The 18,229-nt window shown below is 51.4% G+C and overlaps 3 protein-coding genes across 3 annotated transcripts; all 3 read right to left on the minus strand.

Annotated features, from left to right (window-relative positions):
- Positions 1 to 63: 63 nt before the first annotated feature.
- On the minus strand, positions 64 to 5,783 carry LOC128853182 (histone-lysine N-methyltransferase SETD2-like). The gene is made up of 2 exons (XM_054075824.1): positions 5,244 to 5,783; positions 64 to 3,912 (listed from the first exon to the last, which is right to left on the minus strand). The coding sequence occupies exons 1-2, from the start codon at positions 5,781 to 5,783 to the stop codon at positions 1,504 to 1,506; spliced, it is 2,949 nt and encodes a 982-aa protein (XP_053931799.1). The 3' UTR covers positions 64 to 1,503.
- Positions 5,784 to 8,910: 3,127 nt separating this feature from the next.
- On the minus strand, positions 8,911 to 13,126 carry LOC128853183 (histone-lysine N-methyltransferase SETD2-like). The gene is made up of 2 exons (XM_054075825.1): positions 12,983 to 13,126; positions 8,911 to 11,403 (listed from the first exon to the last, which is right to left on the minus strand). The coding sequence occupies exons 1-2, from the start codon at positions 13,124 to 13,126 to the stop codon at positions 8,995 to 8,997; spliced, it is 2,553 nt and encodes an 850-aa protein (XP_053931800.1). The 3' UTR covers positions 8,911 to 8,994.
- Positions 13,127 to 13,750: 624 nt separating this feature from the next.
- On the minus strand, positions 13,751 to 17,968 carry LOC128853184 (histone-lysine N-methyltransferase SETD2-like). The gene is given in 4 exon segments (XM_054075826.1): positions 13,751 to 14,120; positions 14,122 to 14,885; positions 14,887 to 16,245; positions 17,825 to 17,968. Coding segments are annotated over 4 exon segments (2,553 nt in total). The 3' UTR covers positions 13,751 to 13,834.
- Positions 17,969 to 18,229: the final 261 nt, after the last annotated feature.

Here is an 18,229-nt window from a genome sequence, read left to right on the forward strand (position 1 = left end):
CTTTGTTTATCGTTGATTTGCAGTAGTGGTTGTTCTAAACACATTAAGCACATAGGAATTGTCTGGAATGACTCCTTGGGCTCAGAGGAACAGGGTGTTAAGCTGTGTCCAGACTGGGTGTAAAACCTGCTGTCTCAGATGCTCTGAGTAGGGTGGAGGGGGGAGCAAGAGCCGTGGGTTGTCTTCCTGTCTTGACCAAGTCTTTCTAATACTCTTATTTTTCACATAGGCTTTTGGTTGCGTCTGTAGGTGGCTGTGAATCGTGATTTCATCTTACAGTGTCTCTGTAGCTGCTCTTGGAGCTCGGTCTCAGGAGAAGCAGAAGATTTTTTTTGAAAATCCTTGCATCTGAGAGGGCCCGGAGCCACTTGGTAACAGTTCTCTGAAATGCTCATTAAAAGACTTGAGTTTGCAAAGTTGGTGCTTGGCATCCAGGCCTTGTAACAAAGACAGAGAAGTAGGGCAGATTTCCCTTCTAAGTGGTCTTGGTCAGAATGTCTGCTTCCACTAACCTCGCTGAGAGGCTGGGGGTGAGGCATACTGTGTTCTCTCTGGAGTCAGCAAGTGGGGTAGCTGACACAGTAATAGCGGTCTGCTTTGAGGGGAACAAGTGGGTTGATCACTGTCTTAAATGCAGTTGCTCATGTGGTTTAAAAGAAGTATGGGCAAGAGCATCCAATTCGAGGGTCAAATCCTATCTGCAGGAGTTTGTCGGCCCTGCTGAGGGCAGCATTGAGCTGATGATAGCTTGGCTGGCAGCAATTGTACAATCATTTGGGTTGGACGGAACCCTTCTTGGGATCATCAAGTGCGTCCCTAAATCGTGTTGTTGAGCATCACTTTCATGGCTCTTTAAATACCTCCAACGTTTCCCTGGGTAACCTGTTCCAATGCTTGACAACCCTTTGGGCAAAGAAATTTTTCCTCTTGTTTCATATCTCTCTTTGCTTGGGAGAAGAGACCAGCTTCCGCCTTGCTGCAACCTCCTTTCAGATAGTTATAAAGAGAGCAATAAAGTCTCCTTTCAGCCTCCTTTTCTCCAAATTTAACAGCCCTGTTTCTCTCAGCTGCTTCTCGTAAGACTTGTACTGGAGTCCCTTCAGCAGCATTCTTGCCCTTCTCTGGACATGGCTCAGTGTGTAATACAGAGCATGTGTGTAATACAGTGTGTAATACACACAGGCTGTGTGTGTTCTACAGCATTGTCAGGGTAGGAAAGTCAGCAAAGTCCAGCTTAGCAAAGCCTGGCTTTTTTTCAAAGACCCACAAACTGCCTCACACTGCAAGGAACAACATTTATTTTCTTTTAAACAAACAAACTATTCACGAGTGCGTGGTTTCAAAGAGAGTTGTTGTCATCACTGTTGGTGGCCGCTCTCTGTCTTTCTGTGGATGATCCTTCTAAAACTGTTGGTACTGGAGATCCGGTTGGATGTGTGTGTCTATAGTCGGTGGGGTCATCTGCAAGCAGAGGCGTGTTACAGCCTAGTCGGTCTGTGCTTCTTAATGCCAGGCTGGTTGGCTCTGGGCTGGCAGGTGATGCTCTTGTCCGGTTACATTCTGCTGGCTGCAGTCCCAGACCCTGTAGCTCTGTCTCTGCCCCACAGTCTGCAGGTGCTCGTGTCCCCTTGGCAAGCCCATGAAACCCATGTTGGGTGTGGGCAGCAGCACCTCCCCAGCGTTGAGGCTGCTGGGGACTACGGGGGCTTGCATGGGGTAGTCAGGTGTGCAGCCAGTAAAGCTGCTGTAGGGTGTGCCGTAGCCTGTGGAGTTGCAGGCCAGGGTGTTCGCCATCTGCCAGTTTTGCTGTTGCTGTTTCTGGGCCTCCTGCTGGGCAAACTGCTGCTCAAACAGCTTCCTGCGCTCCGCCAGGGACAGCCTGTGGTGAGGCTCAATTCGCGCTCTTTTCTCACAAGACGCTGGTGTGTCGTACCTCTCCACTGGCCTCTTCATTCCTCGGTCATAAGCCGAGGGCAGTGGTGACGACTCTCTGCGTCTCTTTCCACAGCCTCTGTGCCTCTCGGGTTCCTGCTGTCTGCTGAGGATGTGGTGCTTGGCAGCAGGCCTCCCATCCCTGTGGCTGATGGTGTCTCTGCCACGATTGGCACTGCTCTCCTTTTCTGCTGGCCTCTTCTTTGGGATCCGATACACCTGCTTGAGCTGCTTCCAGGTGTTGAGCAGCCTAGTGGCTAAGTTGGTCACATCCAGCATTTTGTCCGTTTGTTTTCGGCTTTGGTTGGTCTCAGCCCAGCGCTCGATGATGGGAATCACTTTGCTGTCTTCCAGCATGTTCTTGGTGGGGATGGGCAGGAGCTCGAGCGTCTTCAGAATCTCCAGCTGCAGCTGCAGCTTGTTAGCCGTGCTGCTTTTCCCATAGTCCATCCTCTTCATCCAAATCCAGAGGAGAGATAAGCCATGGTGCTTCAGGAAGGATTTCAGGACGGACTGCGAGTGGATGTTTTGTATGATTCTGAGGCAGGTGAGCTTCTGCTCCAGAGTTTTAATTCGAAGCATCAGCCAGGATAACCGGAGACCTTGGCTCTCATCGCTGTCAGCCTCTCCGTTCTCCAGCAGCGCTTCCAGCTGCCTGTCCACCGAGTGCTCCTTACGGGAGCGTACCTTTTCCATTATTGTTCTGGCAGCTCTGATGATGACCCCCTTCTCTCCTCCCAAGTAACCCCGGCAGTTGGCTGAGCCGCAGAAGCACTTCTGAGCCTCTTTGCTGTATTGCTGGAACTGGTAATCAAATGTCAGCTCCGAGCCTGATGGGACTAGTTTGGTGGTGAAAAGCCCAACTCGGAGCTGCCCATTGACCATCCACTTTTGTGCCTCACAGTTTGGTTCGCAGCTGTGGTTCATGAAACGAGAGTAGTTTCCTTTCTGGGTAGCATCAATGATCTCATTTTCCTTCACGGCTACGAAATAAGAATGAACGTTCTTGTTGCGGGCATATTCCTTCCTGCGAGCCTTGAACTCTTTGTGATCCAGCACTTCTCCACAGTACTCCATGATGAAAGTGTCTGGTGGCAGATCTTTGGCAGCCCTCAGCCCCCAGCCTTTGTCTTCAGTGAGGATCACTTCAACATCTGCATGCTGTTTCTCCTGGAGGCGCCTGTTGGAGCAGTAGTTGCCATTTGGGCACTGGGAAGAGCACTCTATCTGGAGGAGGCGATTGAGACAGCGTCCTCCGCAAGCAACCTGTCCCTGAGCTCGCTGCTCTTTGGAGAGAGGCGGGCATTGGCACACCACGTGCTTCACGTCCTGGTGAGATTTTTTGTTCTTCCTTTCTGTCAAGTACACATTCTCCTCAATCAGGTCAAAGTAAGGGGGCATCTTTCCTTGCTTGGCAAACTCCTTCCAACGCTGGGGGTCTATGAAGTCATCCATGATACACAGTGGACTGACCGTGGAGGAGTTCGGCCACATCGCCTCCACTTGCCCCGCTTCCAGTTTCGCCACCTTCTTGTCCCTCGAGTCCACATCACCCTCGGAGGTACTCTCCAGGTCCGGGTGTCTTCTTTTTGGTGGACCTCGCTTTTTTGCATTGTTTTTCTCCACAACCGTCACCACCATCTTCTCCCTGCCGGGCACCGGCTCCTTGCATGAACTGCCGCTCATCTTGCGTGCCTGCACTGAGCCCTCTGCTTTCTGCCTGGGTGCCTGGCATTCACTGGAGGGGCTGGGAAAACGAAGCTGGCCATCGTCATCCCAACGGTCATCCTCTTCATAGTCCTTGTAATCATCTGTCAGAGAATCCAGTATTTGCCCTTGAATTGGCTGGTAATTAGCTGCAGAAGGTCTGCCCGCAGACCTCGCACCCCACTGGCTGTTGCCTTGCCGTACGCTCCCAAGCCTGGCTGGTAAACCTAGCCCGAGTAGACCCTGATGCTGATGTCTGGGTGCTGGTGGCTGCTACTTGGTTTCCCCGGCTGGGAAAGGTCCCTGCCCAAACCTCCCACGTGCCCCATTGTGTGAAAACCATCCAGGCTGGAGAAGTCTGCGAGGCCAGACTGGTTAAGGCCACCCTTCCCCTGCCTACCTTTTGGCTTGGAAAAGCTTGTCTGGTGCTGAGGTATATCAGCACTTTTGAACCTCCCTGGCAGACAAGATGGCCGTTTGCTGCTCCGAGGCTGGCGTGGATCAGGCAGCAGCTCCTCTGTCTCCTTGCTGAGATCAGTAGAAGTTGCCGCGCTCTGCTCCATCCCTCCAGAGCATCCGCGCTCTCCCTGTGGGCCACCTTTGCCTGCCATATTCTCCAATCTCTCTTTGCAGTAGGATCCACGGGACTAGTGGTCAGAGGAACACCTCTTCCTTCTGGCTGATCCAGGAGGAGTGAGTGCTGCTCTGCCCTGTCCCTGTGGTCAAGTTTGTGGTGATGCAACAATGGAATGAACGGTTTCCAAGGGACACCGTCATCGGAACCCCCGTCCTCCATGTCACTGTCTTCACTGCCTGCCTTGCTGTCCCTCTGCCCTGAGTCAGAGTAATTGTTGTGGCCAATGGCACTTTTTTGGGATAGGAGAGTAAGGGACAGGCAAGAAGCTGTCAGACGCAACAGTGTTGTGTCCATCGGCAAAACCACCTAAAATGCTCTACCAGCCCTCCTCCAGTTAAAACTGTGTTTGCCTTGTCTTGAAGGTTCTGTGCTGTTTCTTCTTTTTCCTGCTCGCTCTTCCTTCCCTGAGATGGAGGAGTAGTTTCCGTCTCAATAGGAAAATGATGGAGAAGGCCAGATTGCCCTCCTAAGTGGTCTTGGTCAAAATGTCTGCTTCCACTGGGCTCGCTGAGAGGCTTTGGGTGAAGTGTGCCCTGTGTTGCTGGGAGTCAGCGAGTGTGGTAGCTGACACAGTAATAGTGGTCTGCTTTGGGGTGGGACGAGTGGGTTGATCAGTGTCTTAAGTCTGATTGCTCACATGGTTTAGAAGAAGCAATAGCAGTTTAGGTTTAGCACCGGAGCAATAATATTCCAAATTCCCTATGGCACTCAGCGTAACGAAGCAAGCTGCTTCCTGAAGAAGCCCTCGGAGGAAGTGCACGAGATGCCCTGCGTGGGTGAAGGGTGAACCACCGGCCACGCCTCATGTTGAGCAGCACGCTGTTATCTGCCCTAACGTGGCTGGCTGGAATTAGGGCTGGAAACAGGTGGAAGCGTCTAGTCTGAACTCAAACCAGAGATGGGTTCTAAGGCAATACATGCTGGCCTCTTTAAGTTAGCTCTGCAGAAAAATCAGCGGACCTGGTACCTTTCTTTGCAGGTAAGAGCTTCTCCCTCGGCAGCTGAAGTTGCAGGCCAGGGTGTTCGCCATCTGCCAGTTTTGCTGTTGCTGTTTCTGGGCCTCCTGCTGGGCAAACTGCTGCTCAAACAGCTTCCTGCGCTCCGCCAGGGACAGCCTGTGGTGAGGCTCAATTCGCGCTCTTTTCTTACAAGACGCTGGTGTGTCGTACCTCTCCACTGGCCTCTTCATTCCTCGGTCATAAGCCGAGGGCAGTGGTGACGACTCTCTGCGTCTCTTTCCACAGCCTCTGTGCCTCTCGGGTTCCTGCTGTCTGCTGAGGATGTGGTGCTTGGCAGCAGGCCTCCCATCCCTGTGGCTGATGGTGTCTCTGCCACGATTGGCACTGCTCTCCTTTTCTGCTGGCCTCTTCTTTGGGATCCGATACACCTGCTTGAGCTGCTTCCAGGTGTTGAGCAGCCTAGTAGCTAAGTTGGTCACTTCCAGCATTTTGTCTGTTTGTTTTTGGCTTTGGTTGGTCTCACATTTTGGTTCGCAGTTGTGCTTCATGAATCGAGAGTAGTTTCCTTTCTGGGTAGCAGCAATTGTCTGGACCCTCTTATCGTGAAGTAATATTACATGTTCTTGATACGGGCATATGTGAACCAAGTCTCAACATTAATGTGTTTTATTGGTAGCACTGCAGGCTGACCTTACAGCGTTAGCAGACCTAGAGATTAAGCATGGAATTTGAATCCTGTGAAGAAGAGGCCACCAGGTTTTCTGCTTGGGTTTTGAAAGACCTGATTTTTTGCTGGGGAGTTACTTGAAATGTTTTGGGTTTTTCCCCTCTTTGTATCAACTTGAAAAACAGGCTGAGGCTAATGCATAGGTTGGCACTTTAAAAAAAGAAAAAAAATCTACTTTCAACACAAGTTTTGGTTTAATTCTGATATTGAAGTGGTGGTTGTTGATCTTTTTTGTTGGTTGTATGGAAGTGATAGGAAATGAAAGTAATTGATAATGATCTTAGTTTTCCTTAGTCTAAGGGGGAGAGAGTTGGTTAATGTCAATCGGTGGTTGGTTCCTATGGGTAGTTATCAAACCAGTGTTTGTTTTCATTGACTTCAGCACAAAACAGAAAACAAAAAAAAAGAAGAAAAAAAAACCCTTAAAAAACTTGACCTAGGTTAGAGTGAGAGAACTGTGAAAAGGAGATGGTTTCTTCAGCACACTTTGGGGGGAAAAGGGACCAAAAGGTATTTTAGGCTTCCTTGATAGATTGCATGTGAAGTTGCTTATTAGAGTAAGAGGCTGATAACAAATGCAATATGTATTGTCTTTACTATGGCATCTGTTTAGGAGTTGTTCAAATCACTGCAGTAGGGCTCTACAAATGAAAATGTAACCTAACACCATATATCTAATGTACTGTATCTCTATCAGTGATAGGGGAAATCTGGAACAACAAGTGCAAAAACGGAACAGTTACCTGTAAGGCTTTGTACAAAGTTTTTTCCAGTAGATTTCATTCCTGTCATTTTGTAAGACAACCCTACAGTCCACCTGTTTGTAACTTTTTTTAATAAAATAGATACCTGTATTACCAAACTGGGGTGACTGCACTGTGTTCAACACCTTCTAAAGTGGGCTGGACCGACAAGCTGCCTTTTCGTTTGTGGTAGCGGTTATTCTAAATGCAGTAAGCACATAGGAATTGTCTGGAATGACTCCTTGGGCTCAGAGGAACAGGGTGTTAAACTGTGCCCAGACTGTGTGTAAAACCTGCTGTCTCAGATGCTCTGAGTTAGAGGGGAGGGGGAGCAAGGGCCATGGGCTGTCTTCCTGGGCAGGCAGGGACTCCTCTGAGCTGGGGAGCCCATTCACAGCAGTGAACGGTGTCTTTCTTCACAGGCCAATAAAATGCAGCTTTGTTCAAAAGAAGTATCAGTGTTTGTCTTGACTGTGTCTTCCTAATATTATTATTTTGCACATAGGCTTTTGTGTGTGTGTAGGTGGCTGTGAATCATGATGTCATCTTACAGTGTCTCTGTAGCTGCTCTCCACGGCAGTAATCCAGCACTGGTGCTTTCCACCACGGTAGCCAAGTAAGTGCTCTGTGAGCTCGTCCTCAAGAGAAGCAGATTTATCTTGAAAACCTTCCATCTGAGAGGGCCCGGAGCAACGTGGTAACAGTTCTCTGAAATGCTCATTAAAAGCCTTCAGTTTGCAAAGTTGGTGATTGTTGTCCAGGCCTTGTAAAAAACAGCGCATATTCCTCAGAACGTTCCATCTTGGTGCTGAACTTTACAATTGCGTTTGTAAGTAAAGCTCTGCATTGCTGTTAAATGTGATTTTTCCTTAGTACCTTCAGTCCTCAGTGTTGTGTCCATAGCAAAACCACCTACATGGCTCTACCGGCCCTCCTCCAGTTAAAACTGTTGGACGGAGGAAGCTTAGCCCTCGGAGGAAGTGCACGAGATGCCCTGCGTGGGTGAAGCGTGAACCACCGGCCACGCCTCATGTCGAGCAGCACGCTGTTATCTGCCCTAACGTGGCTGGCTGGAATTAGGGCTGGAAACAGGTGGAAGCGTCTAGTCTGAATTCAAACCAGAGATGGTTTCTAAGTCAATACATGCTGATCTCTAAGTTAGCTCTGCAGAAAAATCAGCGGACGTGGTACCTTTCTTTGCAGGTAAGTGCTTCTCCCTCGGCAGCTGGAGGAAGCGCGTGTGTAGCTACACTAGCTGTGGGCAAGCTCTGTCAGGGGATGCAGTGGCTCTGTGCTCTGCACTCTGTGAAAGTGAAATAATGTGGCTTTTTAAGTAGCCAGTTTTGTCCCTGCCCAGCCAATGCAGCTGCGAGGAGCAGAGAAGATGCATTTTCAGCTGTAAATCAGCAAAGGCATTCAATTGAAAGGTCAAATCCTACCTGTAGGGGTTTGTTGGCCCTGCTGATGGCAGCGTTGAGCTGATGATAGCTTGGCTGGCAGCAATCGTAGAACCATTTAGGCTGGACAGGACCCTTCTTGGGATCATCAAGTCCATCCCTAAACCATGTTCTTAAGCACCACATCCGTGGCTCTTTAAATACCTCCAGGGATGGTGACTCTGCCATTTCCCTGGGCAACCTGCTCCAATGCTTGACAACCTCTTTGGGTGAAGAAATTTTTCCTAATACCCACTGTAAATCTCCCCTGGTGCATCGTGAGTCCACTTCCTCTCGTCTCCTATCTCTCTTTGTTTAGGAGAAGAGACCAGCTTCCACCTTGCTGCAACCTCCTTTCAGAGAGTTATAATGAGAGCAATAAGGTCCCCCCTCAGCCTCCTTTTCTCCAAACTTAACAGCCCTGTTTCTCTCAGCTGCTTCTCGTAAGACTTGTACTGGAGTCCCTTCAGCAGCATTCTTGCCCTTCTCTGGACATGGCTCAGTGTGTAATACAGAGCATAGTGACACACGGGCTGTGTGTGTTCTACAGCATTGTCAGGGTAGGAAAGTCAGCAAAGTCCAGCTTAGCAAAGCCTGGCTTTTTTTCAAAGACCCACAAACTGCCTCACACTGCAAGGAACAACATTTATTTTCTTTTAAACAAACAAACTATTCACGGGTGCGTGGTTTAAAAGAGAGTTGTTGTCATCACTGTTGGTGGCCGCTCTGTGTCTTTCTGTGGATGATCCGTCTAAATCTGTTGGTACTGGAGATCCGGTTGGATGTGTGTGTCTATAGTCGGTGGGGTCATCTGCAAGCAGAGGCGTGTTACAGCCTAGACGGTCTGTGCTTCTTAATGCCAGGCTGGTTGGCTCTGGGCTGGCAGGTGATGCTCTTGTCCGGTTACATTCTGCTGGCTGCAGTCCCAGCCCCCGTAGCTCTGTCTCTGCCCCACAGTCTGCAGGTGCTCGTGTCCCCTTGGCAAGCCCATGAAACCCATGTTGGGTGTGGGCAGCAGCACCTCCCCAGCGTTGAGGCTGCTGGGGACTACGGGGGCTTGCATGGGGTAGTCAGGTGTGCAGCCAGTAAAGCTGCTGTAGGGTGTGCCGTAGCCCGTGGAGTTGCAGGCCAGGGTGTACGCCATCTGCCAGTTTTGCTGTTGCTGTTTCTGGGCCTCCTGCTGGGCAAACTGCTGCTCAAACAGCTTCCTGCGCTCCGCCAGGGACAGCCTGTGGTGAGGCTCAATTCGCGCTCTTTTCTCACAAGACGCTGGTGTGTCGTACCTCTCCACTGGCCTCTTCATTCCTCGGTCATAAGCCGAGGGCAGTGGTGACGACTCTCTGCGTCTCTTTCCACAGCCTCTGTGCCTCTCGGGTTCCTGCTGTCTGCTGAGGATGTGGTGCTTGGCAGCAGGCCTCCCATCCCTGTGGCTGATGGTGTCTCTGCCACGATTGGCACTGCTCTCCTTTTCTGCTGGCCTCTTCTTTGGGATCCGATACACCTGCTTGAGCTGCTTCCAGGTGTTGAGCAGCCTAGTGGCTAAGTTGGTCACATCCAGCATTTTGTCCGTTTGTTTTCGGCTTTGGTTGGTCTCAGCCCAGCGCTCGATGATGGGAATCACTTTGCTGTCTTCCAGCATGTTCTTGGTGGGGATGGGCAGGAGCTCGAGCGTCTTCAGAATCTCCAGCTGCAGCTGCAGCTTGTTAGCCGTGCTGCTTTTCCCATAGTCCATCCTCTTCATCCAAATCCAGAGGAGAGATAAGCCATGGTGCTTCAGGAAGGATTTCAGGACGGACTGCGAGTGGATGTTTTGTATGATTCTGAGGCAGGTGAGCTTCTGCTCCAGAGTTTTAATTCGAAGCATCAGCCAGGATAACCGGAGACCTTGGCTCTCATCGCTGTCAGCCTCTCCGTTCTCCAGCAGCGCTTCAAGGTGCCTGTCCACCGAGTGCTCCTTACGGGAGCGTACCTTTTCCATTATTGTTCTGGCAGCTCTGATGATGACCCCCTTCTCTCCTCCCAAGTAACCCCGGCAGTTGGCTGAGCCGCAGAAGCACTTCTGAGCCTCTTTGCTGTATTGCTGGAACTGGTAATCAAATGTCAGCTCCGAGCCTGATGGGACTAGTTTGGTGGTGAAAAGCCCAACTCGGAGCTGCCCATTGACCATCCACTTTTGTGCCTCACAGTTTGGTTCGCAGCTGTGGTTCATGAAACGAGAGTAGTTTCCTTTCTGGGTAGCATCAATGATCTCATTTTCCTTCACGGCTACGAAATAAGAATGAACGTTCTTGTTGCGGGCATATTCCTTCCTGCGAGCCTTGAACTCTTTGTGATCCAGCACTTCTCCACAGTACTCCATGATGAAAGTGTCTGGTGGCAGATCTTTGGCAGCCCTCAGCCCCCAGCCTTTGTCTTCAGTGAGGATCACTTCAACATCTGCATGCTGTTTCTCCTGGAGGCGCCTGTTGGAGCAGTAGTTGCCATTTGGGCACTGGGAAGAGCACTCTATCTGGAGGAGGCGATTGAGACAGCGTCCTCCGCAAGCAACCTGTCCCTGAGCTCGCTGCTCTTTGGAGAGAGGCGGGCATTGGCACACCACGTGCTTCACGTCCTGGTGAGATTTTTTGTTCTTCCTTTCTGTCAAGTACACATTCTCCTCAATCAGGTCAAAGTAAGGGGGCATCTTTCCTTGCTTGGCAAACTCCTTCCAGCGCTGGGGGTCTTTGAAGTCATCCATGATACACAGTGGACTGACCGTGGAGGAGTTCGGCCACATCGCCTCCACTTGCCCCGCTTCCAGTTTCGCCACCTTCTTGTCCCTCGAGTCCACATCACCCTCGGAGTTACTCTCCAGCTCCGGGTGTCTTCTTTTTGGTGGACCTCGCTTTTTTGCATTGTTTTTCTCCACAACCGTCACCACCTTCTTCTCCCTGCCGGGCACCGGCTCCTTGCATGAACTGCCGCTCATCTTGCGTGCCTGCACTGAGCCCTCTGCTTTCTGCCTGGGCGCCTGGCATTCACTGGAGGGGCTGGGAAAACGAAGCTGGCCATCGTCATCCCAGCGGTCATCCTCTTCATAGTCCTTGTAATCATCTGTCAGAGAATCCAGTATTTGCCCTTGAATTGGTTGGTAATTAGCTGCAGAAGGTCTGCCCGCAGACCTCGCACCCCACTGGCTGTTGCCTTGCCGTACGCTCCCAAGCCTGGCTGGTAAACCTAGCCCGAGTAGACCCTGATGCTGATGTCTGGGTGCTGGTGGCTGCTACTTGGTTTCCCTGGCTGGGAAAAGTCCCTGCCCAAACCTCCCACGTGCCCCATTGTGTGAAAACCGTCCAGGCTGGAGAAGTCTGCGAGGCCAGACTGGTTAAGGCCACCCTTCCCCTGCCTACCTTTTGGCTTGGAAAAGCTTGTCTGGTGCTGAGGTATATCAGCACTTTTGAACCTCCCTGGCAGACAAGATGGCCGTTTGCTGCTCCGAGGCTGGCGTGGATCAGGCAGCAGCTCCTCTGTCTCCTTGCTGAGATCAGTAGAAGTTGCCGCACTCTGCTCCATCCCTCCAGAGCATCCTCGCTCTCCCTGTGGGCCACCTTTGCCTGCCATATTCTCCAATCTCTCTTCCCAGTAGGATCCACGGGACCAGTGGTCAGAGGAACACCTCTTCCTTCTGGCTGATCCAGGAGGAGTGAGTGCTGCTCTGCCCTGTCCCTGTGGTCAAGTTTGTGGTGATGCAACAATGGAATGAACGGTTTCCAAGGGACACCGTCATCGGAACCCCCGTCCTCCATGTCACTGTCTTCACTGCCTGCCTTGCTGTCCCTCTGCCCTGAGTCAGAGTAATTGTTGTGGCCAATGGCACTTTTTTGGGATAGGAGAGTAAGGGACAGGCAAGAAGATGTCGGACGCAACAGTGTTGTGTCCATCGGCAAAACCACCTAAAATGCTCTACCAGCCCTCCTCCAGTTAAAACTGTGTTTGCCTTGTCTTGAAGGTTCTGTGCTGTTTCTTCTTTTTCCTGCTCGCTCTTCCTTCCCTGAGATGGAGGAGTAGTTTCCGTCTCAATAGGAAAATGATGGAGAAGGCCAGACTGCCCTCCTAAGTGGTCTTGGTCAAAATGTCTGCTTCCACTGGGCTCGCTGAGAGGCTTTGGGTGAAGTGTGCCCTGTGTTGCCTGGAGTCAGCCAGTGTGGTAGCTGACACAGTAATAGTGGTCTGCTTTGAGGTGGGACGAGTGGGTTGATCAGTGTCTTAAGTCTGATTGCTCACATGGTTTAGAAGAAGCAATAGCAGTTTAGGTTTAGCACCGGAGCAATAATATTCCCAATTCCCTATGGCACTCAGCGTAACGAAGCAAGCTGCTTCCTGAAGAAGCCCTCGGAGGAAGTGCACGAGATGCCCTGCGTGGGTGAAGGGTGAACCACCGGCCACGCCTCATGTCGAGCAGCACGCTGTTATCTGCCCTAACGTGGCTGGCTGGAATTAGGGCTGGAAACAGGTGGAAGCGTCTAGTCTGAACTCAAACCAGAGATGGGTTCTAAGGCAATACATGCTGACGTCTTTAAGTTAGCTCTGCAGAAAAATCAGCAGACGTGGTACCTTTCTTTGCAGGTAAGTGCTTCTCCCTCGGCAGCTGGAGGAAGCGCGTGTGTAGCTACACTAGCTGTGGGCAAGCTCTGTCAGGGGATGCAGTGGCTCTGTGCTCTGCACTCTGTGAAAGTGAAATAATGTGGCTTTTTAAGTAGCCAGTTTTGTCCCTGCCCAGCCAATGCAGCTGCGAGGAGCAGAGAAGATGCATTTTCAGCTGTAAATCAGCAAAGGCATTCAATTGAAAGGTCAAATCCTACCTGTAGGGGTTTGTTGGCCCTGCTGATGGCAGCATTGAGCTGATGATAGCTTGGCTGGCAGCAATCGTAGAACCATTTAGGCTGGACAGGACCCTTCTTGGGATCATCAAGTCCATCCCTAAACCATGTTCCTAAGCACCACATCCGTGGCTCTTTAAATACCTCCAGGGATGGTGACTCTGCCATTTCCCTGGGCAACCTGCTCCAATGCTTGACAACCTCTTTGGGTGAAGAAATTTTTCCTAATACCCACTGTAAATCTCCCCTGGTGCATCGTGAGTCCACTTCCTCTCGTCTCCTATCTCTCTTTGTTTAGGAGAAGAGACCAGCTTCCACCTTGCTGCAACCTCCTTTCAGAGAGTTATAATGAGAGCAATAAGGTCCCCCCTCAGCCTCCTTTTCCTCCAAACTTAACAGCCCTGTTTCTCTCAGCTGCTTCTCGTAAGACTTGTACTCGGAGTCCCTTCAGCAGCATTCTTGCCCTTCTCTGGACATGGCTCAGTGTGTAATACAGAGCATAGTGACACACGGGCTGTGTGTGTTCTACAGCATTGTCAGGGTAGGAAAGTCAGCAAAGTCCAGCTTAGCAAAGCCTGGCTTTTTTTCAAAGACCCACAAACTGCCTCACACTGCAAGGAACAACATTTATTTTCTTTTAAACAAACAAACTATTCACGGGTGCGTGGTTTAAAAGAGAGTTGTTGTCATCACTGTTGGTGGCCGCTCTGTGTCTTTCTGTGGATGATCCGTCTAAATCTGTTGGTACTGGAGATCCGGTTGGATGTGTGTGTCTATAGTCGGTGGGGTCATCTGCAAGCAGAGGCGTGTTACAGCCTAGACGGTCTGTGCTTCTTAATGCCAGGCTGGTTGGCTCTGGGCTGGCAGGTGATGCTCTTGTCCGGTTACATTCTGCTGGCTGCAGTCCCAGCCCCCGTAGCTCTGTCTCTGCCCCACAGTCTGCAGGTGCTCGTGTCCCCTTGGCAAGCCCATGAAACCCATGTTGGGTGTGGGCAGCAGCACCTCCCCAGCGTTGAGGCTGCTGGGGACTACGGGGGCTTGCATGGGGTAGTCAGGTGTGCAGCCAGTAAAGCTGCTGTAGGGTGTGCCGTAGCCCGTGGAGTTGCAGGCCAGGGTGTTACGCCATCTGCCAGTTTTGCTGTTGCTGTTTCTGGGCCTCCTGCTGGGCAAACTGCTGCTCAAACAGCTTCCTGCGCTCCGCCAGGGACAGCCTGTGGTGAGGCTCAATTCGCGCTCTTTTCTCACAAGACGCTGGTGTGTCGTACCTCTCCACTGGCCTCTTCATTCCTCGGTCATAAGCCGAGGGCAGTGGTGACGACTCTCTGCGTCTCTTTCCACAGCCTCTGTGCCTCTCGGGTTCCTGCTGTCTGCTGAGGATGTGGTGCTTGGCAGCAGGCCTCCCATCCCTGTGGCTGATGGTGTCTCTGCCACGATTGGCACTGCTCTCCTTTTCTGCTGGCCTCTTCTTTGGGATCCGATACACCTGCTTGAGCTGCTTCCAGGTGTTGAGCAGCCTAGTGGCTAAGTTGGTCACATCCAGCATTTTGTCCGTTTGTTTTCGGCTTTGGTTGGTCTCAGCCCAGCGCTCGATGATGGGAATCACTTTGCTGTCTTCCAGCATGTTCTTGGTGGGGATGGGCAGGAGCTCGAGCGTCTTCAGAATCTCCAGCTGCAGCTGCAGCTTGTTAGCCGTGCTGCTTTTCCCATAGTCCATCCTCTTCATCCAAATCCAGAGGAGAGATAAGCCATGGTGCTTCAGGAAGGATTTCAGGACGGACTGCGAGTGGATGTTTTGTATGATTCTGAGGCAGGTGAGCTTCTGCTCCAGAGTTTTAATTCGAAGCATCAGCCAGGATAACCGGAGACCTTGGCTCTCATCTGCTGTCAGCCTCTCCGTTCTCCAGCAGCGCTTCCAGCTGCCTGTCCACCGAGTGCTCCTTACGGGAGCGTACCTTTTCCATTATTGTTCTGGCAGCTCTGATGATGACCCCCTTCTCTCCTCCCAAGTAACCCCGGCAGTTGGCTGAGCCGCAGAAGCACTTCTGAGCCTCTTTGCTGTATTGCTGGAACTGGTAATCAAATGTCAGCTCCGAGCCTGATGGGACTAGTTTGGTGGTGAAAAGCCCAACTCGGAGCTGCCCATTGACCATCCACTTTTGTGCCTCACAGTTTGGTTCGCAGCTGTGGTTCATGAAACGAGAGTAGTTTCCTTTCTGGGTAGCATCAATGATCTCATTTTCCTTCACGGCTACGAAATAAGAATGAACGTTCTTGTTGCGGGCATATTCCTTCCTGCGAGCCTTGAACTCTTTGTGATCCAGCACTTCTCCACAGTACTCCATGATGAAAGTGTCTGGTGGCAGATCTTTGGCAGCCCTCAGCCCCCAGCCTTTGTCTTCAGTGAGGATCACTTCAACATCTGCATGCTGTTTCTCCTGGAGGCGCCTGTTGGAGCAGTAGTTGCCATTTGGGCACTGGGAAGAGCACTCTATCTGGAGGAGGCGATTGAGACAGCGTCCTCCGCAAGCAACCTGTCCCTGAGCTCGCTGCTCTTTGGAGAGAGGCGGGCATTGGCACACCACGTGCTTCACGTCCTGGTGAGATTTTTTGTTCTTCCTTTCTGTCAAGTACACATTCTCCTCAATCAGGTCAAAGTAAGGGGGCATCTTTCCTTGCTTGGCAAACTCCTTCCAACGCTGGGGGTCTTTGAAGTCATCCATGATACACAGTGGACTGACTGTGGAGGAGTTCTGCCACATCGCCTCCACTTGCCCCGCTTCCAGTTTCGCCACCTTCTTGTCCCTCGAGTCCACATCACCCTCGGAGTTACTCTCCAGGTCCGGGTGTCTTCTTTTTGGTGGACCTCGCTTTTTTGCATTGTTTTTCTCCACAACCGTCACCACCTTCTTTTCCCTGCCGGGCACCGGCTCCTTGCATGAACTGCCGCTCATCTTGCGTGCCTGCACTGAGCCCTCTGCTTTCTGCCTGGGCGCCTGGCATTCACTGGAGGGGCTGGGAAAACGAAGCTGGCCATCGTCATCCCAGCGGTCATCCTCTTCATAGTCCTTGTAATCATCTGTCAGAGAATCCAGTATTTGCCCTTGAATTGGTTGGTAATTAGCTGCAGAAGGTCTGCCCGCAGACCTCGCACCCCACTGGCTGTTGCCTTGCCGTACGCTCCCAAGCCTGGCTGGTAAACCTAGCCCGAGTAGACCCTGATGCTGATGTCTGGGTGCTGGTGGCTGCTACTTGGTTTCCCCGGCTGGGAAAGGTCCCTGCCCAAACCTCCCACGTGCCCCATTGTGTGAAAACCGTCCAGGCTGGAGAAGTCTGCGAGGCCAGACTGGTTAAGGCCACCCTTCCCCTGCCTACCTTTTGGCTTAGAAAAGCTTGTCTGGTGCTGAGGTATATCAGCACTTTTGAACCTCCCTGGCAGACAAGATGGCCGTTTGCTGCTCCGAGGCTGGCGTGGATCAGGCAGCAGCTCCTCTGTCTCTTTGCTGAGATCAGTAGAAGTTGCCGCACTCTGCTCCATCCCTCTAGAGCATCCGCGCTCTCCCTGTGGGCCACCTTTGCCTGCCATATTCTCCAATCTCTCTTCCCAGTAGGATCCACGGGACCAGTGGTCAGAGGAACACCTCTTCCTTCTGGCTGATCCAGGAGGAGTGAGTGCTGCTCTGCCCTGTCCCTGTGGTCATGTTTGTGGTGATGCAACAATGGAATGCATGGTTTCCAAGGGACACCGTCATCGGAACCCCCGTCCTCCATGTCACTGTCTTCACTGCCTGCCTTGCTGTCCCTCTGCCCTGAGTCAGAGTAATTGTTGTGGCCAATGGCACTTTTTTGGGATAGGAGAGTAAGGGACAGGCAAGAAGATGTCGGACGCAACAGTGTTGTGTCCATCGGCAAAACCACCTATCATGCTCTACCAGCCCTCCTCCAGTTAAAACTGTGTTTGCCTTGTCTTGAAGGTTCTGTGCTGTTTCTTCTTTTTCCTGCTCGCTCTTCCTTCCCTGAGATGGAGGAGTAGTTTCCGTCTCAATAGGAAAATGATGGAGAAGGCCTGACTGCCCTCCTAAGTGGTCTTGGTCAAAATGTCTGCTTCCACTGGGCTCGCTGAGAGGCTTTGGGTGAAGTGTGCCCTGTGTTGCCTGGAGTCAGCCAGTGTGGTAGCTGACACAGTAATAGTGGTCTGCTTTGAGGTGGGACGAGTGGGTTGATCAGTGTCTTAAGTCTGATCGCTCACATGGTTTAGAAGAAGCAATAGCAGTTTAGGTTTAGCACCGGAGCAATAATATTCCCAATTCCCTATGGCACTCAGTGTAACGAAGCAAGCTGCTTCCTGAAGAAGCCCTCGGAGGAAGTGCACGAGATGCCCTGCGTGGGTGAAGGGTGAACCACCGGCCACGCCTCATGTCGAGCAGCACGCTGTTATCTGCCCTAACGTGGCTGGCTGGAATTAGGGCTGGAAACAGGTGGAAGCGTCTAGTCTGAACTCAAACCAGAGATGGATTCTAAGACAATACACGCTGATCTCTTTAAGTTAGCTCTGCAGAAAAATCAGCGGACCTGGTACCTTTCTTTGCAGGTAAGTGCTTCTCCCTCGGCAGCTGGAGGAAGCGCGTGTGTAGCTACACTAGCTGTGGGCAAGCTCTGTCAGGGGATGCAGTGGCTCTGTGCTCTGCACTCTGTGAAAGTGAAGTAATGTGGCTTTTTAAGTAGCCAGTTTTGTCCCTGCCCAGCCAATGCAGCTGCGAGGAGCAGAGAAGATGCATTTTCAGCTGTAAATCAGCAAAGGCATTCAACTGAAAGGTCAAATCCTACCTGTAGGAGTTTGTTGGCTCTGCTGATGGCAGCATTGAGCTGATGATAGCTTGGCTGGCAGCAATCGTAGAACCATTTACGCTGGACAGGACCCTTCTTGGGATCATCAAGTCCATCCCTAAACCATGTTCCTAAGCACCACATCCGTGGCTCTTTAAATACCTCCAGGGATGGTGACTCTGCCATTTCCCTGGGCAACCTGCTCCAATGCTTGACAACCCTTTGGGTGAAGAATTTTTTCCTAATACCCACTGTAAATCTCCCCTGGTGCATCGTGAGTCCACTTCCTCTTGTCTCTTATCTCTCTTTGTTTAGGAGAAGAGACCAGCTTCCACCTTGCTGCAACCTCCTTTCAGAGAGTTATAATGGGAGCAATAAGGTCCCCCCTCAGCCTCCTTTCCTCCA

This window comes from Cuculus canorus, chromosome 10 (assembly GCF_017976375.1).
Source record: "Cuculus canorus isolate bCucCan1 chromosome 10, bCucCan1.pri, whole genome shotgun sequence".
NCBI classification, from domain to species: Eukaryota; Metazoa; Chordata; class Aves; order Cuculiformes; family Cuculidae; genus Cuculus; species Cuculus canorus.